General features: G+C 37.9%; 1 protein-coding gene across 9 annotated transcripts in view; it reads left to right on the top strand.

Moving 5' to 3' along the window:
• AKAP13 (A-kinase anchoring protein 13) overlaps window positions 1–22,230 on the top strand; it is a 344,813-nt gene that overhangs the window by 231,359 nt on the left and 91,224 nt on the right. For all 9 annotated transcript variants that reach the window (XM_036844174.1, XM_036844173.1, XM_036844172.1 and 6 more), the window contains one exon: window positions 17,360–17,435. In XM_036844174.1, the coding sequence (XP_036700069.1) occupies window positions 17,360–17,435 (76 nt within the window). The remainder of the gene's footprint in view (window positions 1–17,359; window positions 17,436–22,230) is intronic.

Here is a 22,230-nt window from a genome sequence, read left to right as displayed (position 1 = left end):
GTTTTCCCCTTTTGTCTATTGTGAATATTGCTGCTGTGAACGTTGGTATACAAATATCTGTTTGAGTCCCTGCTTTCAATTCTTTTGGGTGTGTACCCAGAAATGGAATGGCTGGATCATAAGGTAGTTCTGTTTAAGTTTTGGAGGAACCCCCTTACTGTTTTATACGGTGACTGCCATTTTACATTCTCAAGAGTTTACATGCACAAAGGTTTCATTTTTCTCTGCATTCTCACCAACACTGGTTATTTTCTGGAGGTGGTTGTTGTTGGCGGTGGTGTGTGTATGTGTGTTTGTGTGTGTTTAATGACAGCCATCCTAAGGCGGGTGTGATGTGGTATCTCACTGTGGTTTTGATTTATTTGCATTTTGTTAATCCACACTCAATTTTATGCTGTTTATGTTTGTAAGAAGCCAGCTCTCCAAGCTACTTCATCTGTAGATGTGTGTTATCTAACATGCGTGCTGCCTTCAGTGTGTCTTTTCTCTTGGTGTGTTCTGCCTCTACTCTCTTACACATTCTTTTCACCTTTTGCTCAAGAACAGATGAAGCCAGTTCCAACCTTTCTCTCAATAACCATAACTTTGTTTAACCGTTTGGAAGACATCTTAACACTTAAAACTCAACACAGTCAAATAGAAGGCACCATCATCATCTCCTCTGGATTTCCTAAGTCTGTTAAATTGTGGATTTTTGGTTCCTCTTTCTCTCTCATTTCTGTAGGTTCTGCCCTTTGTACCAGCTTGCTGACCTGCTGCTTCTTCTGTGCTCCAAAGGCCATGTCCCCAGTCCAGGCACACGCTGTCTCCAGACCAGAGCAGTCTGGGCCCCTCCTGACTGGTCTTGTGTGTCCTGGATGTCCCGTGCTGCTTCTTTCCTCCCCACTGTCCCATTTTATCTGTACATTTCTACAGTTGTTTTCCTAGTATAATACTGATTTTTTTTTTCACTCCCTTGCTTATATAATTGGGGAGAGGGGTCCACCCTGGTAGAGAACAAAGCCATATCTCCCATTCTTCTTTCCTCAGTTTATACTTCTGGACACTCTTGGGCTTTTTGTGCTCCTCAGAGACATCTAAGGAAAAGTCTCTGCTCTGAGTTGTAAAGCTGTGCTCCAGAACCACTGACTGGACACATGCATGTGTGTTTCTGGGAAGGGGTCCATGGCTTCCCTCAGATTCGTAAAGGAGTCTGTGCCACCACAGGCTGTGCACTCCAGCTCTGAAGCGTCCTGCCTGTTTGCTCATCCTCTTTGTCACGTGGCTGGAGTGCCCTGCCTTACCATCTCTCTCTTTTAAGCACACCTCCCCCCCTGTAGGGCTTACCTCATATACCACCAGCTTTGTTAATAAGCTTTTCCCAAATCTCTGAGCCAGAAATTATCTTTTTTCATAGTAGAGACTTCCTTACCTCTCTGGGTTTCAGGTACTAGTGTACCTATTGTATTTCACAAACTAGTCTGTTTCCCAACCTGTAGTCCCCAGTTTGTGGAGTTATTTCATGGGGTCTGATAATCCTTAGACCCGTATGGTTATACGTGTGTCATCCTGGGATGTGGAGGCAGACGTAACCCTTGACATTTTAAATGAACAGAGGTCCCTCATACTTTAAAACTGTGGGACCTATTATTGCCAGTTGTCATCAGGATCATGATTTGTCTTTCTTTTGCTCTACCTTGACACTGTTCCTTGCCTAAAGTGGCTACAGTACTCCCCAAAAGCTGACTGGCCAATGTGTGAATGAATCAGCAAGGTAGTTCTAGGAAGACTTGTTATGCTAGATTTCCCCATCCTTTCCTGGTGAGGAAGTCTTTGATTTACCTGAAATTTACTAATTTTCCGTATAGGTTTTACTTTCAGTGTTTGTGAATGAGTCCTAATTCCAAAGAAGGAACCGACTGGAACGGCATCATTGCCAGATTTCCTGAAGTTTTTTCTGTACTTAGAGACACATCATTCTCAGCACATCATTGGTAATTAACTGTTAGTGATTGAAAATGCAGGCTCCTTGAAATAGACAAAGCCCAAACAAACAAAAAACATTTCTTTCAATTACAGCATTTCAATGTTCAGAATATCGGCACCCACAGTTCCACATTTTAGTTGTTGCATTATGATAATACTTTATTTTCTAAATATTTTGGTCTAAATTAAACATTGACTCTGTTTTCCAACAAATCTTCTCCAGAGATGTTAAATGCACTTTGCCAGACTTACCCAATTTCATATTGCTATTAAAAATTGTTTAAACAAAATTTGAATTCTGAGACAAAGTTAAGAATAAGAAGAGACATTTGCAGGGGTGGGGAAAGAGCGCTGGACTGGAAGTGAGGAAAACTGGGTCCTCACTCTGTCTCTAAGTGCTGTGTTACCTCCTTCGAGTCTCTTATTAAAGGGGGATGTGCCCCCATCCCCCTTTAATGGAGCTAGTAAAGGGAGGCAGAGTGATAATCCTAAAGGTTCTCCCAACTTTTAGCTCTCTGTAAAATCGTTGGCGATAAGGAATTCAAAGATGATTCGCTAAGCATCTACCATCTACTCATTGGGAGATCCGGGGAATAAAAGATGGGATTCAGTTCTCAAGAAGCTTACAGTCTTTGGAGCAGATAAAGTTACCAGTACAGTATAGTTCACACACAAAGCTATACCATCCCCAAATCTAGCCGCACTGAGTGTGTGGCCTCTTCTCGAAAATGGTAGTGTGCCTCCTTGTGGGACAGGAAAAAGGTCAAATCTAGGTGACAATACTTTGCAAACTTTAAAGTACCATGAATTTAGAAATATAATGAGATGTTTTACAGTTTTAATTCTGGTATCACCTGTCTTGTTAAAACTGTTCTTTCCAAACTCACCACAAACCTCACAGTTGCCCAATTCAGTAACTTCCTTTCAAAAATTTATCAGTTTTGACTTCTCAGCAGCAGTTGGCACTGTGGACCTACCTTCTCTTTTCAAGCCCTCTGCTTCCTTAACTTCTGTGAAACTCTTATCTCTCTGAATTCTTCTGCTTCTACAAGGGCGTGGCAAACTCTGACCTCCCCCCTCTATGTATTGTGCAATGCCTTGTATGAAGTGAAAGAGAAGAGTTGTTATTCTGGCCCAGTGTCTCTGTATGTCACATTTGTGACCTGGGCAGAAATGTATAAACCATTTCAAGTACGGTTTGTCGTTAGAGTATCCCATTCACTCTAATTCCCATTTCTGTTGGTCACAGCACACCTTGTCCAAGTCAGCACACATTTCAGTGCCTGATGTGTGCAAAACGCTGTGGAACGCTTATTTACTTAACATTTCCATGTGTCTCACACATAAACTATTGAGTTCTTTGAGGACTCAGTTCCTTTACTACTTCTGCTTTTAAGGCTTGACACAATGTTTTGATACACAGAAGGTGTTAGTACTTTTTTTTTTTTAAGTCTTTGTTGAATTTGTTACAATATTGCTTCTGTTTTATGTTTTGTTTTTTTTTGGCCACAAGGCATGTGGGATCTTAACTCCTGGACCAGGGATCTAACCCGCATCCCCTGCATTGGAAGGCGAAGTCTTAACCACTGGACCACCAGGGAAGGTCCCTATTTAGTATTTTTTTTTTTTTTAATAAAAGAAGGAAGGAAACAAATCTGAGGGTGCTTAGCATTGTGTCTTTATAGAATCTTCCTTTCCTAGAAAGTAACCAATAGATTAAAAAATATTTTCCATTTTAAAAGAATGGAAGGTTGGAAGTATATCTCATATACTCATATGAGGTACCCTTCATACCTGCTAGTTTGGCTACAACCAAAACACAGACAAGAACAGTAACAAGTGTTGGCAAGGGTGTGGAGAAATTAGAACACTCATACGTTGCTAGTGGGAATGTCAAATGGTGCAGCCACTCTGGAAAAGTCTGGCAGTTCCTCAAAATTTTAAACATAAAGTTATCATATGACACAGCAGTTCTACTCCTAGATGTATACCCAAGAAAAATGAAACACGTCCACCAAAAACTTGTATATGGATATTCATAACAGGATTATTCATAACAGCCAGCAAGTGAAAACAGCCCAAATGTCCATCAGCTGAAGAATAAATAAATAAAATGTGGGCATATCTATACAGTGGAACATTATTTGGCAGTAAGATTAAGTACTAATACATGCTAAGACACAGATGAACCTTGAAAGCCTCTTGCTAAGTGAAAGAAGCCAGTCACCGAAGACCTCATAATGTACATTTCCATTTATATGAAATGTCCAGAGTAGGCAAATCCATAGAGACAGAAAGTAGATTACCGATTGCCTAGAACTGGGTTTGGGGGTGGGTGGGGGTGTGTGACTACTACTCAGAGTTTCTTTTTGGTGCCATGAAAATATTCTAAAATTAGTTAGTGGTGATGGTTACACAACTCTGTTAAATGGGTGAGTTTTAGAGTATATGAATTATATTTCAATAAAGGTCTTAAAATGCAAAATTACACACACAAAATGCAATGTGGTATCCTGGATTGGATCCTGGAACAGTAAAGAAGATTATTGGAAAAATGAATGAAATCCAAAGTCTGTAATTTAATTAATAGTAGTGTACCAGTGTTGGTTTCTTAGTATTGACAAATGTACTGTGATTATGTAACATTGAAGAAACTGGTGAGACCCTGTGTATGAGAACTCTGTACTATCCAAGTTTATAAAAATAAAATTTTTAAAGTAACACAGCCATTAAAGAAAATTCAGGAAGCTATGGAAAAATTAAAATGGATATTAGTTGTCTCTTTATGATAATTCAAGAATAACCACTCAGTGAAAAATTGAATCAGATTAGAGTTTTTCACCACATAGGTGTGATCATATCGAGAGATTTTTGGCTGCCACTGTGTTTAAATGTTTTAATACTGTTTAATATAGACTAATTTGTCAAAATGTGATGGGTCTGAGATTTTACCCTGCTTGTAAGGTACCAAGTTAGCCTGACAATTTCATGGCTGCTGGCTGAAGTCACGGAACTCCTGGGTCAGAGACAGATGAATTTATTACTCATCGTTCAAAAAGCACCATGAGCATCAGCTTCTCGTTGGTTCTTCTTGCTTCCCTAGTCTCACGGGGGCAATACGGAGGGGCCCAGGTAGATGCTCTGTCGCAGCTGAGGAACCCCAGCCTTAGGAAACGTGAATTTTTACATTGGGCGGTAAGCCTACCTGACCTTTGCTCTGATTCAACACATCTGCTCTTTGCTTCAGAAAGAAACAATATCTCTATCTTCCAAGGCTGTTTGATACATAGACATTCTTGAAAAGATAGTCTAGAACAAAAGGACAGTCAGTGTCCTTTGCTTACAAGACATGCAGAAAAAGGGGAGACCCATGGGGAATTGCCTCCCATCACTAATATGTTCTCATCATTGTTATTCAGAAATTAGTGTATTTAGTTAGAGGTTTGATTTAATTTTAATTTCTTTCAGTATTTATTATATATTATTTTAAGTAATACTCTTAAATATTTTTATTTTTGTTAAATAATACATTATTTTAAATAAATATTTACGGATTATTTACATTATATGTTATTTTGCAAAATGTATAACTCACTTTCTGTAACACGCAAATGCCTAAAATTACATGAAAAGTGTAAAGTATTAGTCCCTCAAATATTGAAGGCAAGAACGTTCGGTTTACTTATTGGCTATGGAATGATGTGTGAAAAGGTGATGAAAAACATTCTCAGATAAAGAATTTTAACAAAGTTTCCTAAAATGTTGACTGAAGAGGTGTTGAAGGTCATGGAAGGGGAGAGAGCAATGTCGTGATAATTCAGAGCGGCTTGGCATTCTTCGCTGTTTAAAGGACCTGCTTTTTTATTTCTGTTACCTACTTAAATTTGTTGCTGTATTCATGGAGCAAAAGTACAGCAATTCTGGATTCTTGCTTTTCCTGTTAACAGAGAAACTTCACTGGAAGTGAACTTCGGCTCATTTCAAATGAGATGCAGTTCACAGTAAGAAAATCCTTCTCTAAATGGAAGATTTTTTTAAAGAAAATTTGCTGCTTCGATTCTTTGAAAGATGTGGATAGGGTTTGTTAACATTACTGAATTTGAGGTTTCTTCCTTAGGCACATTCAAATTGCATTTTGAAAGGGGATATTTTGCATAATCCCAGGGAACCTGCTGGAGATTCTTTTCCATTCAACATCACTTTCAAATTTTTGGCATCATTTTGTAGCACACCAGGAATTGAAACATTGATGGCCCCTGGTCCCCACCTCCTCTCCTCTCTAATGGTGAAAGAGCTGAAAGGAGCGAATGATTTGTTTTGTTTCATGGTTATTTGCAAGCAGCTTAATTCCTTGCATTTCTTCTTTGTCAAACAGTTGTAATTTGACAGAATGTCCCATAGCTTTCTACCTTATCCCACGTAGCATACTTAGTAAAACTGTTGGTCCCTCTCACCAATATAGTTTAGTATCTTCTCACCAAAGATCCGAAATTTACCAGTAGGTACACATGATATTGTAGAAACCGTTAAGTAAAATCATCTTTGAGCATTATAAGTATTCAACTACTTAGTAATTTGTTTAGATACTCCTACTTATATTGTTTAGAATCCACTGACTGTTTCAGTGTTAATGAAACTAGAGGATTATAATGTTGAGGTGTTTGGGAGTGGTAAAAACTAAAATATAATATTATACTTCTCTTTTGGGGATACATTTTTTCACCTTTATTGTGATATAATTTATATACAATAAAACTCACCAATTTAAGTTCACAGTTTGATGAGTTTTGACAACTGTTTGAATTGTGTCATCACTGCCACAGTCGCGATAGGAACGTTTCCATCACCCCTGCAGTTCCCTCCCGTCCCCTTGCAGTCAGCCTCTTCCTGCAGTCCCTGTTGATCACTAATACGCTTTCTTGTATTAATTTCGCCTTTTCTAAGGTATTATATAAATGGAACCGTACAGTAGGTAGTCTTTTTGTCTGGCTTTTTTCTTTTAATTTAACATAGTGATCCTGAGATTTGTCCATGTTGTTTGTATCAGTAGTTCATTCCTTCTGTTTCTGAGTCTATTGCATTGAATGCTGTATCACAATTTGTTTATCCATTTACCCATTGATGACAGTCTGGGCTGTTTTCAGTTTGGGGTTATCATGAATTCAGCTGCTATGAAATTCCAGTAAAAGTCTTTGTGTAAAGGTATATTTTGATTTTTGGGGGAGTAAATACCACAGTGGGATTGATTGCTATGTTGTCTATAAATATATGTTTGACTTTATAAGAAACTGCTAAACTGCTTTCTGAAGTGACTTACTATTTTACATTCTCCCAGCAATGTTACCAGTGTTTCAGTTGCTCCATCTTTGGCAACACTTGGAATTACCAGTTTTTAATTTTAACCATTTGAATGGCTGTAGACTGTTATTTCCTTGTGGTTTTAATTTTCTTTTCCCTGATGATTAACGGTGTTCAGCATCTTCTCCTGTGTTTATTTGCCATTCATACATCTTCTTTGATGAAATGTTTAGTCAAATCTTTTGCCTATTTGAAAAAGCATGTTGTTTGTCTTATGGCATTGTAAGAGGTTTTGTTGTTGTTGTTGTTATGTGTATTTTAATATTCTAATTACCAGTCCTTTAGAAGATAGATGTTTTGTAAATATTTTCTCCCAGTCTGTGGCTTGCCTTTTCATTTTCCTAACAGTGCCTTTTGAGGAGCAAGACTTTAGAAGAATTTTGATGTAGTCAAATTTACAAGTTTTTTTTCATGCTTTTTTAATGCATGCTAGGAAATCTTTGCCTAACCCAGTGTCACAAAAAACATTCCCCTGTTTTCTTCTAGAAGTTTTGTTGTTTTAAGTTTAACATTTAGATATATTTTGAGCTCATTTTTATAGACAATATAAAGTTTGAGATTTGAGGGAGATTTATTTGTTTGTTTTCACATGAACACCCAATTTTTGCAACATCATTTGTTAAAAACCTATTCTTTCCTCATTGGAATACCTAGACATCTTTGTCAAACATGAATAGGTCATATCTGTGAAGGTCTATTTGTGGATTCTCTCTTGTTCTTTCGATCTGTATGCCTGTCTTTATACCAGTACCAAACTGGCTTTATTAATATAGCCTTTTTTAAAAATAAATTGATTGATTGATTTTTGGCTGCGTTGGGTCTTCGTTGCTGTGCGTGGGCTTTCTCTAGTTGCAGCGAGCAGGGGCTACTCTTTGTTGTGGTACACGGGCTTCTCCTTGTGGTGGCTTCTCTTTGTTGCGGAACACGGGCTCTAGGCATGCGGGCTTCAGTAGTTGTGGCATGCAGGCTCAGTAGTTGTGGCTCGCAGGCTCTAGAGCGCAGGCTCAGTAGTGGTGGCGCATGAGCTTAGTGGGATCATGCCGGACCAGGGCTTGAACCCGTGTCCCCTGCATTGGCAGGCGGATTCTTAACCACCTCACCACCAGGGAAGCCACAATATAGCTTTTCTTTTTTCTTCTTTTTTTTGGGGGGGGGTGTATGGATTTTATTTCATCTGTTTGTTTTTGTTTTTGTTTTTGTTTTGTTTTGTTTTGTTTTGAGTTTAAAATTTTTTAATTTTAGCATTCCAAAAGCTAAAGCTATTAACAATACAAAAACAAATACTTCACTGAACTAAAACCTTCACTATCTCTACATTTTGGGAAATTATCCGAACTTCTAAAAGTACTTTTTTTTTTTTTTTAATTTTTTTATACAGCAGGTTCTTATTAGTTATCCATTTTATACACATCAGTGTATACATGTCATTCCCAATCTCCCAATTCATCCCACCACCACCCCCGCCGCTTTCCCCCCTTGGTGTCCATACGTTTGTTCTCTACATCTGTGTCTCAATTTCTGCCCTGCAAACCGGTTCATCTGTACTATTTTTCTAGGTTCCCCATATACGCATTAAGATACGATATCTGTTTTTCTCTTTCTGACTTACTTCCTGTATGACAGTTTCTAGATCCATCCACGTCTCTACAAATGACCCAATTTCGTTCCTTTTCATGGCTGAGTAATTCCATTGTATATGTGTACCACATCTTCTTTATGCATTCGTCTGTCGGTGGGCATTTAGGTTGCTTCCATGACCTGGCTATTGTAAATAGTGCTGCAATTAACATTGGGGTGCATGTGTCTTTTTGAGTTACGGTTTTCTCTGGGTATATGCCCAGTAGTGGGATTGCTGGGTCATATGGTAATTCTATTTTCAGTTTTTTAAGGAACCTCCATATTGTTCTCCATAGTGGCTGTATCAATTTACATTCCCACCAACAGTGCAAGAGGGTTCCCTTTTCTCCACACCCTCTCCAGCATTTGTTGTTTGTAGATTTTCTGATGATGCCCATTCTGACTGGTGTGAGGTGATACCTCATTGTAGTTTTCATTTGCATTTCTCTAATAATTAGTGATGTTGAGCAGCTTTTCATGTGCTTCTTGGCCATCTGTATGTCTTCTTTGGAGAAATATCTATTTAGGTCTTCTGCCCATTTTTGGATTGGGTTGTTTGTTTTTTTAATATTGAGCTGCGTGAGCTGTTTATATATTTCGGAGATTAATCCTTTGTCTGTTGATTCGTTTGCAGATATTTTCTGCCATTTCTGAGGGTTGTCTTTTCGTTTTGTTTGTAGTTTCCTTTGCTTTGCAAAAGCTTTTAAGTTTCATTAGGTCGCATTTGTTTATTTTTGTTTTTATTTCCATTACTCTAGGAGGTGGATCAAAAAAGATCTTGCTGTGATTTATGTCAAAGAGTGTTCTTCCATGTTTTCCTCTAAGAGTTTTATAGTGTCTGGTCTTACATTTACGTTTCTAATCCATTTTCAGTTTATTTTTGTGTATGGTATTAGGGAGTGTTCTAATTTCATTCTTTTACATATAGCTGTCCAGTATTCCCAACACCAGTTATTGAAGAGACTGTCTTTTCTCCATTGTATATCCTTGCCTCCTTTGTCATAGATTAGTTGACCATAGGTGTGTGGGTGTATCTCTGTGATTTCTATCCTGTTCCATTGATCTATATTTCTGCTTTTGTGCCAGTACCATATTGTCTTGATTACTGTAGCTTTGTAGTATAGTCTGAAGTCAGGGAGTCTGATTCCTCCAGCTCTGTTTTTTCCCCTCAAGACTGCTTTGGCTATTCAGGGTCTTTTGTGTCTCCATACAAATTTCAAGATTTTTTGTTCTAGTTCCGTAAAAAATGCCATTGGTGATTTGATAGGGATTGCGTTGAATCTGTAGGTTGCTTTGGGTAGTATAATCATTTTCACGATGTTGATTCTTCCAATCCAAGAACATGGTATATCTCTCCATCTGTTTATATCATCTTTAATTTCTTTCATCAGTGTCTTACAGTTTTCTACATATAAGAGTCTTTTGTCTCCCTGGGTAGGTTTATTCCCAGGTATTTTATTCTTTTTGTTGCAGTGGTAAATGGGAGTGTTTCCTTAATTTCTCTTTCAGATTTTTCATCATTAGTTTATAGGAATGCAAGAGATTTCTGTGCATTAACTTTGTATCCTGCAACTTTACAAATTCACTGATTAGCTCTAGTAGTTTTCTGGTGGCATCTTTAGGATTCTCTATCTTTAGTATCGCGTCATCTGCAAACAGTGACAGTTTTACTTCTTCATTTACAATTTGTATTCCTTTTATTTCTTTTTCTTCTCTGATTGCTGTGGCTAGGACTTCCAAAACTATGTTGAATAATAGTGGTGAGAGTGGACATCCTTGTCTTGTTCCTGATCTTAGAAGAAATGCTTTCAGTTTTTCACCATTGAGAATGAGGTTTGTTTTGGGTTTGTCGTGTATGGCCTTTATTATGTTGAAGTAAGTTCCCTCTATGCCCACTCTCTGGAGAGTTTTTATCATAAATCAGTGTTGAATTTTGTCAAAAGCTTTTTCTGCAACTATTGAGATGATCATATGGTTTTTATTCTTCAATTTGTTAGTATGGTGTATCACGTTGATTGATTTGCATATATTGACGAATCCTTGCATCCCTGGGATAAATCCCACTTGATCATGGTGTATGATCCTTTTAACGTGTTGTTGGATTCTGTTTGCTAGTATTTTGTTGAGGATTTTTGCATCTATATTCATCAGAGATATTGGTCTGTAATTTTCTTTTTTTTAGTATCTTTGTCTGCTTTTGGTATCAGGGTGATGGTGGCCTCATAGAATGAGTTTGGGAGTGTTCCTTCCTCTGCACTTTTTTGGAAGAGTTTGAGAGGGATGGGTGTTAGCTCTTCTCTGAATGTTTGATAGAATTCACCTGTGAAGCCATCTGGTCCTGGACTTCTGTTTGTTGGAGGATTTTTAATCACAGTTTCAATTTCCTTATGTGTGATTGGTCTGTTCATATTTTCTATTTCTTCCTGGTTCAGTCTTGGAAGGTTATACCTTTCTAAGAATTTGTCCATTTCTTCCAGGTTGTCCATTTTATTGGCATAGAGTTGCTTGTAGTAGTCTCTTAGGGTGCTTTGTATTTCTGAGGTGTCTGTTGTAACTTCTCCTTTTTCATTTCTAATTTTATGGATTTGAGTCCTCTCCCTCTTTTTCTTGATGAGTCTGGTTAATGGTTTATCCATTTTGTTTATCTTCTCAAAGAACCAGCTTTTAGTTGTATTGATCTTTGCTATTGTTTTCTTGGTTTCTATTTCATTTATTTCTGCTCTGATCTTTATGATTTCTTTCCTTCTGCTAACTTTGGGTTTTGTTTGTTCTTCTTTCTCTAGTTCCTGTAGGTGTAAGGTTAGATTGTTTATTTGAGATTTTTCTTGTTTCTTGAGGTAGGCTTGTATAGCTATAAACTTCCCTCTTAGAACTGCTTTTGCTGCATCCCGTAGGTTTTGGACCATCATGTTTTTGTTGTCATTTGTCTCTAGGTATTTTTTGATTTCCTCTTTGATTTCTTCAGTGATCTCTTGGTTATTTAGTAACGTATTGTTTAGCCTCCGTGTGTTTGTGATTTTTACGTTTTTTTCCCCGTAATTCATTTCTAATCTCATAGTGTTGTGTTCAGAAAAGATGCTTGATATGATTTCAATTTTCTTAAATTTACTGAGGCTTGATTTGTGACCCAAAATGTGACCTATCCTGGAGAATGTTCCATGCGCACTTGAGAAGAAAGTGTAATCTGCTGTTTTTGGATGGAATGTCCTATAAATATCAATTAAATCTATCTGGTCTATTGTATCATTTAAAGCTTGTGTTTCCTTATTAATTTTCTGTTTGGATGATCTGTCCATTGGTGTAAGTGAGGTGTTGAAGTCCCCCACTGTCATTGTGTTACTGTCGATTTCCTCTTTTATAGCAGTTAGCAGTTGCCTTATGTATTGAGATGCTCCTATGTTGGGTGCATATATATTTATAATTGTTATATCTTCTTCTTGGATTGATCCCTTCATCATTACGTAGTGTCCTTCCTTGTCTCTTGTAACATTCTTTATTTTAAAGTCTATTTTATCTGATATGAGTATAACTACTCCAGCTTTCTTTTGATTTCCATTTGCATGGAATATCTTTTTCCTTCCCCCCACTTTCAGTCTGAATGTGTCACTAGGTCTGAAGTGGGTCTCTTGTAGACAGCATATATATGAGTCTTGTTTTTGTATCCATTCAGCAAGCCTGTGTCTTTTGGTTGGAGCATTTAAATCCATTCACGTTTAAGGTAATTACAGATATGTATGTTCCTATTACCATTTTCTTAATTGTTATGGGTTTGTTTTTGTAGGTCCTTTTCTTCTCTTGTGTTTTCCACTTAGAGAAGTTCCTTTAGCATTTGTTGTTTCGTGGTGCTGGTTTGGTGGTGCTGAATTCTCTTAGCTTTTGCTTGTCTGTAAAGCTTTTGATTTCTCCGTCAAGTCTGAATGAGACCCTTGCCAGGCAGAGTAATCTTGGTTGTAGGTTCTTCCCTTTCATCACTTTAAATATATCATGCCACTCCCTTCTGGCTTGTAGAGTTTCTGCTGAGAAGTCAGCTGTTAACCTTATGGGAATTTCCTTGTATGTTATTTGTCGTTTTTCCCTTGTTTGCTTTCAGTAATTTTTGTTTGTCTTTAACTTTTGCCAGTTTGATTACTATGTGTCTCAGTGTGTTTCTCCTTGGGTTTATCCTGCCTGTGACTCTCTGCGCTTCCTGGACATGGGTGGCTCTTTCCTTTCCCATGTTAGGGAAGTGTTCGACTATAATCTCTTCAGATATTTTCTCGGGTCCTTTCTCTCTCTCTTCTCCTTCTGGGACTCCTATAATGCAAATGTTGTTGTGTTTAATGTTGTCACAGAAGTCTCTTAGGCTGTCTTCTTTTTTTTCATTCTTTTTTCTTTATTCTGTTCCGTGGCAGTGCATTCCAGCATCCTGTTTTCCAGGTCACTTATCCGTTCTTCTGCCTCAGTTATTCTGCTATTGATTCCTTCTAGTGTATTTTTCATTTCGGTTATTGTATTGTTCATCTCTGTTTGTTTGTTTTTTAATTCTTCTAGGTGTTTGTTCTTTAATTCTTCTAGGTCTTTGATAAACATTTCTTGCATCTTCTTGATCTTTGCCTCCATTCTTTTTCCGAGGTCCTGATCATCTTCGCTATCATTATTCTGAATTCTTTTTCTGGAAGGTTTGCCTATCTCCACTTCATTTAGTTGTTTTTCTGGGGTTTTATCTTGTTCCTTCATGTGATTCATAGCCCTCTGCCCTTTCATCTTGTCTCTTCTTCTGTGATTGTGGTTTTTGTTCCACAGGCTGCAGGGTTGTAGTTCTTCTTGCTTCTGCTGGTGGATGAGGCTATCTATGAGGGTTGTGCAAGTTTCCTGATAGGAGCGACTGGTGGTGAGTAGTGCTGGGTGTTGCTCTGTTGGGAAGAGCTCAGTAAAACTTCAGTCTGCTTGTCTGCTGATGGATGAGACTATCTGTGAGGCTTGTGCAAGTGTCCTGATAGGAGGGACTGGTTGTGGGTAGCACTGGGTGTTACTCTGTTGGGCAGAGCTCAGTAAAACTTCAGTCTGCTTGTCTGCTGGTGGGTGGAGCTGGATTCCCTCCCTGTTGGTTGTTTGGCCTGAGGCAACCCAACACTGGAGCCTACCCAGGCTCTTTAGTGGGGCTAATGGCGGACTCTGGGAGGGCTCATGCCAAGGAGTACTTCCCAGAACTTCTGCTACCAGTGTCCTTGTCCTCACGGTGAGCCACAGCCGCCGCCCGCCTCTGCAGGAGACCCTCCAACACTAGCAGATAAGTCTGGTTCAGTCTCCTATGGGATCACTGCTCCTTCCCCTGGGTCCTGATGCACACACCACTTTGTGTGTGCCCTCCATGAGTGGAGTCTCTGATTCCCCCAGTCCTGTCCAAGTCCTGCAGTCAAGTCCCGCTACCCTTCAAAGTCTGATTCTCTAGGAATTCCTCCTCCCATTGCCGGACCCCCAGGTTGGGAAGCCTGACGTGGGGCTCAGAACCTTTACTCCAGTGGGTGGAATTCTGTGGTATAAGTGTTCTCCAGTTTGTGAGTCACCCGGCAGTTATGGGATTTGATTTTATTGATTGCGCCCCTCCTACCGTCTCATTGTGGCTTCTCCTTTGTCTTTGGATGTGGGGTATGTTTTTTGGTGAGTTCCAGTGTCTTCCTGACGATGATTGTTCAGCAGTTAGTTGTGATTCCAGTGCTCTCGCAAGAGGGAATGAGCGCACGTCCTTTTACTCCGCCATCCTGAACCAATCTCCCAAAAAAGCTTTTATAGTAAGTCTTGAGATCAAGTAGTGATGAATTGGGGAGAATTAACAATTTAACAGAATTGAGTTTTCTGATCTATGAACATGGTGTCTCTATTTAAGCCTGCTTTAATTTTTCTTAGTAGTGTTTTGCAGTGTTTAGAGTACAAGTCTTGCTCATATTTTATTAAATTTATGCCTAATTATTTTATATTTCTTGATGCTATTGTAAATTATATTACTTTTGTTTTTAACTTCAACTTTTAATTGTTCACTCCTAATATATAGGACTAGTATTGATTTTTTTTTTTGTACATTGACTTTATAACCTTCAGCTTTGCTAAACTCATTTATTCTAGTAGCATTTTTGTAGATTCCTTGAGATTTTCTCCATAGATAATCATGCCATCTATGAATAAAGTAGTAAAATTACTTCTTTTCTACACCTATGCATTTTATTTCTTTTTCTGCTTTACTGCATTGGCTAGAACCTCCTGTACATATTGAATAACAGTGCCGAGAGTGGACATTCTTGCCTTGTTTTTGATCTCAGAGTGAAGTATCAGGATTTTTTAAATAGATGCACTTTATCAGGTTGAGGAATTTCCTTACTGTTTTCAGTGTTCTATGAGTTTTAGATGTTGAATTTTGCCAAATTCTTTTCTGCATCTCTTGATAATCGTTAGTTTGTGGGAGGTTTTGGTCTGTTAATAAATTGATTTTCAAATGTTAAACCAACCTTGCTTTACTGGGATGAATTTGGTCACGATGTTTATCTTTTTTCTATATTGCTGGATTCATTTTCCTAACTTTTGTTCAGGATTTTTTCGTCTATGTTCCTGAGGATATTGATTTATAATTTTCTTATGTCTTTGTCTAGTTTTGGTGTCAGGGTAATGCTGGGCTTATAAAATGAGCTGTATATTGTTCCCTCCTCTTTTGTTTTCCTTAGGAGTTGGTGTAGAATTGCTATTATTTCTTCCTTAAATGTCTGGTGCCATTCACCTCTGAAGTCATCTGGGCCTGGAGTTTTCCTTACAGGAAGGTTTTAAACTATGTATTCAACGTCTTTAATAGAATAAGGGTGTTCAGATTATCTGTATGTTCTTGAAAGAATTTTGGTAGTTTGTGTCTTTCATGAAATGCTTCCATTTCATCTAACTTGTTGTATTTCTTGTTCGTAATATTGATATTTCCTTATTATCCTTTCAGTGTCTGTAGGATCTGTAGTGATGTCCCCCTTTAAATTCTTGATACTGGTAATTTTTAACTTAGAATTCTTTTCTTGGTCAACCTAGTTAAAGTTTTACTGATATCAGTAAACTGATCTTCTAAGGATCCAGCTTTTGATCTTATTGATTTTATTTTTCTGTTTTCTCTTTCACTGATTTCTGCTCTTTGTTTTACTTATCATGTTTGCTTTGTGTTAATTTTGTTCTCTTTCTGAGTTCTTAAGGCGGAAGCATAGATCACTGATTTGAGACATTTCTTTTCTAGTACAGGGATTTAATATTATAAATTTTGCTCTATGCATTATTTTGGCTGTATGTCACAAATTTTCATATGTGGTATTTCTATTTTTATTCAGCTTGAAATATTTTCTGATATTTAATGATTCCTTAAGATTTCTTTTTAGAAGTTTTTTAAAAAATGTTTTTAAATATTGGGTTTTTCCAGACATCTTTTTGATTTTGGTTTCTAATTTGATATTGTTGTGGTCAAAGAGCATGTTTAATATGATTTTAATCCTCAAATTTGAGACTTGTGTTATACGACAGAATATATTCTATCTTGGTGAACATACCATGTGCATTTGAAAAGAATGTGTATTCTATTGTTGGGTAAAAGGCTCAGTTATGTTGATTAAATCAAATTGGTTGATGATGTTTTCCAAGTTCTTTATGTATATTCTTGCTGATTTTGTGTCTACCTGTTTTATCAATTACTGAGAGAAGGCTGTTGAAATCTCTAATGGTAGTTTTAAAAATTACATTATTTTTAATCTAATGAAAGTAGAAAGTTATAATGTTAAGATGGTTTGGAGTTGTAAAGGCTAAATTGAAAAAAAATGTTTTAGGGCGGGTGTATGTGCTTCTTAATATGCTTTAGAATCACATAGGTTTGTATTCCATTCCCAGTCCTGCCATTTATTACCTTAGCAACTCCTCCAAGCCAAGCTATTCTTTGGATAGAGATATTACAAACTTCTTGGAGCTAGTGTGGGGATTAAATGCAATAATATATGTAGAATTCTTAACCTGATGCCCAACATACAGTAATTCTTGAATAAATAGGAATTATTTTTGCATTTTCTAAGTTGCAACCTAGGATGTGAAATGCATATTTCAATATTTGATCCTTTTCACCTGTTAACTTATTTTTCTTTTTTATTTCACCATTGGCCTGCACCATGATCTTCCTCTTTGTATATCTTTTTTCCTCTTGCTTTTATATGCCTAACTTTTACTGACAGTTTCTTTAGAGTCTTAATTGAATATAGATTGCCTTGTTGTGTTGTGAAAAAGGTTTTTTCTTGACATAATTTTACCCACTTTGCAGTAAAATATTAAAGAAAAAGATAGGAGTGTTGGTGTGGTAGATATACTTGAAACAGCTGTATAAACATCCCACACTACTTCACTGTCTGAAACTCAATCTCTTTTTCTTTTTCTTCAGATAAACCGAGAAAGCTGGTGTACCATTGAGCCATGCCCAGATGCAGCATCTCTTTTGGCTCCCACGCAGAGCCCAGGTACGCAGGGATTCTCCAACTTCCAATTTGCTTGAATGACTGCATCCAAAATGTCCATTTTCTAGAGCCACAGTCCCACTCTAATAACAGATTGTTTGATTTCAAGGTCTGTCCTTCATGAGCATTATGGGATAAATCAGAAGAAGGGGTGTACGTGATTTGGGTTTGTAGGCATTTTGTTTCAGAGTTGAAAATAAACATGTAATTACCTAAATTTCACTTCAGTATTAAGTTTTCACATGTGGCTTTATGATTTATTAATTCATCTGTGAAGGCGTATGTGCTGTGCATGTATGTACATGTGATAAAGGTTTCTTAATATGATAAAACTATAAATATGTATTATTAAGGACTAATCCTGGGGCTCTCGATTTTGGCTATGCATTGAAATTATCTAGGGAGCTTTAAAAATGCAGTGATCTCTGGGTCCTGCCCCTAGGGATTCTGATTTAATTGGGCTAGGGTGTGGTCTGGGCATCAGAATCTTTAAAAGCTCTGTTGGTTCCTCTGCTTTGTAGCCAAGATTGAGAGCCATAATCTTTGGAAGTATTGTCAGCAGTTGAGTGTTTCCTTAAGCACCCATGAGGTATTAGTAACATTGGATGAGGGTAAAATGCTCTTAAGACCTTGCTGGTTAATGACACAGCACATGATCTGTGGTTAGTTAGGAATCCCAACTTTTTATCCAAGTTTAGCCACTAATTCACTGTGACGTAAGGTACGTTCCCTAATGTCTATGTGCTCTATTGTCTTCCATCCCTAAAGCCTTACTGGCCTTTCTTAAGGGAAGAGTCCGAATGACCTGGTGAGTAACTGAAGTCTCTGTGACTGTTCTTGCAGCTGGTAATTTGCATTTTGGGCTCTTGAGTCGACTTTACCCAACAAAACCTCTGTTAACCTTCCCGATTTTCACTGACCTTTAAAAATTACCGAGTTTTCATTTACTGGTCCTTTTAGAGACAGATTAGCTGTGGATGTCCTGCAGTAGTATTAAATTTAAAGACAAATGGTTCAAATTCTCTATCTCCAGAGAAGTTTCCTACTGGTTCTCAATCCTCTGACTTTGCTCCAAAGGAAGTGTCAGAACAATTATGAAAAGTTCTTTTCTATTTTTCTCTCACGTGGAGAAAGAGGTTAAAGGATATTATTATGCTGTAGTTGTGTTTCGGGTCTCCGAATATTATAAGACTGACCTTGTTCACAGATATAACTTACATTTTCCCCATCTCTCCCCCTAGAATCTTCTACTTAAAAGTATAGTACTTACTATGTTTTGGTTCTTTAAGCTGTTTGGGGCCTTTTCTAAAAGTGTAATTACTCTCAACCACTCAAGCAGTGAAACTGTCTGCTATGTAGAGGTTGCCTCATAATTTGAATATTCACAGGAAGTTTCTTCACATGCTGCAGTTTATTTTACTCGTTTAAGGAAATGAATTTTGAACCCCTGAGCATTTTCCCCAGGGCATAATCTTGAATTTTGTTGACCTTTTCCATACCCCAGCCCCCAAAAGACTTTGATCTTTTTAGAGTGATTCTTTTTAAACTTCAGTTTATCAAAACCCAAGATCTGGATTATGCTTCTGAACTTCAGACCTGAGATTTTTATTTTAGGCATAGTTTTTTGTGAATTCTAGGTAATTTCAGTCATGTAGGTTTCTTTCTTTTACTTTTAAACACAGCTCAAGAGAGCAATAGTATTAGACTAAATAAGATAGTAACATTTAAAATCACTTTGTATACTCTTCAATCCAGGATAAATGCAAACCTATTTAAACAGAAATAAATACAGATGCATTATGATTAACATGGTTCAGCAAAGCCCAGTGAGTGGGCTGCTGGTAAGTTTTCCTACCCTTCCCCAACTATAATTTGTTTAAATATGTATAATTGAAACCTAAAAGACTAGATAGCACTTTAAAAGTGCACATTTTGTTAGCTTTTAAAAAGCTAGTGGCTCAGGACACAAAAGTTATAGACAGATTTATATATGGGTCATAAAATGGGGCTGGCCCACCTCAAGGTGTAATGTCCTTACTGGATACTTGTCAAATCACACGTTACAGGTTAATGAAGCCTTAACTCCATTAGGCATGTTTATCACATGCCTGCTGTGTCCTCAGGGGCGGAGTTCTGGTTACTATATGTATAAATTATTTCTAACCATCCCTACAACTATTTTAGGGAGGTACAAATCATCCCATTTCATTGGTATGGAAATGGAGACGTAGAGGGTCAAATTCCTTCTTGCCTGGGATCTTTTTTGCTATAAGTATTCAGATCCAGATTTGAGCCACATCAGCCTCACTCTGAAACCAGTGATCACTCGTTCCTGTTTATACCTTTGTTTGCTGCTCCTCTTTATTCCTTAGGAAGGGAGCATGTAAGAAGAAAGGAAAGATTTCATCCATTTTGAAAACTTGTCAACACATGTGAAATGGGGTATAGATTAGCTCTGCCTTAGGGTCCCCCCCCACTTCCATTTGCGGGGTTTCATAATGTCTTAAGGTCCTTTTCTCTCCCTTGTTCCTTGTTTTCATAGTCTTCCCTCCGCCCCAGCTCACCAACCAACATTGTATCACAGCAGCAGATTCTCATCCCAGACTTGGTTTGTGGTCCCTTGTAGTGCTGGCTTGGATTTATTTTCTGGGTGAGGTATTCCTGCCAGGGCTGAGTCTGGATCTCCCCCGTGGATTTTCCATTAGAATGTCTTGAGCTGCTCTGTTTCCCAGGTCTGGAACTGGGACGTGGTCTGTTTGACTGCCAGCTGGACAGCTAGCACCTTAGCATAGTTGCTGCGGCAGCCCTTTCTTTCCTTGGCCAGTCCCCCTATTTTCCCCTCAACCATGGAGTGGAGTTTCTGATTTTTCCAAGTGGGGAAAAGGTGTGGGGGGAACAAGTAGAAAAATCACAGCCACCAGCTCCACCTAAGTTAGTACATACTCTGGGATGTGGGAAAAAAGGGACCAGAACTCCAGACTCCCCATGATTTCCAGTCTTTGAAAGGCCTTTGAAAGGCAAGGCTATTCCCATTAACTAACACACTCAGAGATAGTTTGGACCAAGACTGAAATGGACCAAGGTAATTTTTTCTTTAACTGAAACATTTTCAGATTAATCTGCGGGCCGTGCCTCTATTCCTATGGCATCCTTTCTGTACTTCTGTGTTGAAATTACCTCTTAATATATTCATTTCTACTACAAAATTGTAAACTACTCCCCCCCACCACATACACACAAACATTAGACATCTCTTTTTATTTGGATAATTCCCAGTACCTAGTCAAATGCCTAACTAATAGAAAAGGTAATTTTATTGACAAGTGATTCATGACCTGTATCAGTGCAGTGCCTCTTTGACCCTTCCTCTAAGATTCCTGGCTAATGCAGGGCAAATTATTTATTTATTGATGATCAATTATTAGTTAATTTAGGTAAGAAAAACTTCCTCTTCTCATTATCTCTGAACACAGACCTGTACACACACACACACACACGCACACACACACACACACACACACACACATTTATTGTCTAAGCATAGACTGTAAGAATTAAAAGAGACATTAGGGGTCGTCTAGTTCAGTCTCCACTTCCACTTCTGCGCAGACAGCTTTTTCGAAATGTCTTGCCACGGTCACTCAACCTTTGCTCCAGCCCTTCTGGTGAACAAGCCTCATGACTTTATAAGGCTGCCAGCCTACGGCCCGAAGCCCCGTTATAGTGAAGCTCTGGCTTCCACTTGGCGGACTTTGTTCTCCCCCCTGAATGGCACAGGGCAAATCTGAAGCCATCCTCAGACACGTTTTCTTCAAGCTCCTCTGCAACCTGAATGCATCTCAGGTGTTTCCACTCATGGTGACCTCATTACCATGCATGCATTTTTGTTTATCAGTGTTTTAATTTAATTTATCAATATTTAGGAACAAACACAACCGTATAGGTGCAGTGTTGGTGGCACATACTGGCCAGACAGTCCCCATTTTGGATTTGGGTGCATTGTCTATTAATAGAGCCTAAAACTATTAGTATTTCTGTTTGTTTTGCCATAACCTTGTATTGTCAACTCCTCTTGAATTTGCTTTCAAGCAAAACCTCCAGGTAAAGTTCTCATGAACTGCTAGGTAGCCAGGTTATCTACTCTGTCCCTCATCACTTAGTATCACCTGCAGGTTTGATAAACGTACGTATGTTTTTCCAAATCATGCATAATGCTAACTAGAATGGAAACGCTTCATTCTTCAAAACTTCTTGAAGGAGGTTGATATCTTTCTTGGTTTCACTATGTACATAGAGATATTTTTATCTGCTGTCATCAGGTCACATGTCCTTTTTGTTTACAGAGTTAAAGAAGAGAATGGGTTAAATACTTTGCTAATTTAAGCATACAGATCTTTAGAATCCCTAGATGTACCAATGTAATATTTCTATCAAGGCCCCCTCTGTCTGGTTCACCAGAGTCCATATCCTAGTTGTTGAACTGAAAACAGATTCTAGATTATATATTTTTCTTCATCACATTATTCATCCAATGTCAGATCTATTTAAGGTAGGAGAATTTAAATAGTTATATTTCTGGTATTGCTTAATAGAACCCGTGAGTTTAATACACTGATACGTTTTATTAGTTATGCTCCCCCTTTGTCTTTTATCTCGGTATTTTGATAAAGTAACAAGTTTCCAGAAGGAACTTAAGTCTCAAAACAGAAATTGCCCACAAACCCTATCACATAGTTTCCTAATAAGGAACTTCTGATTTTGGTAGCAAAAGAAATAAATTCTGTAACTACCGGGAGGA

Source organism: Balaenoptera musculus, chromosome 2 (genome assembly GCF_009873245.2).
Source record: "Balaenoptera musculus isolate JJ_BM4_2016_0621 chromosome 2, mBalMus1.pri.v3, whole genome shotgun sequence".
In the NCBI taxonomy this organism is placed as follows: domain Eukaryota; kingdom Metazoa; phylum Chordata; class Mammalia; order Artiodactyla; family Balaenopteridae; genus Balaenoptera; species Balaenoptera musculus.
Note: the sequence above shows the minus strand (reverse complement) of the source record. Positions and strands in the feature narration are given on the sequence as shown.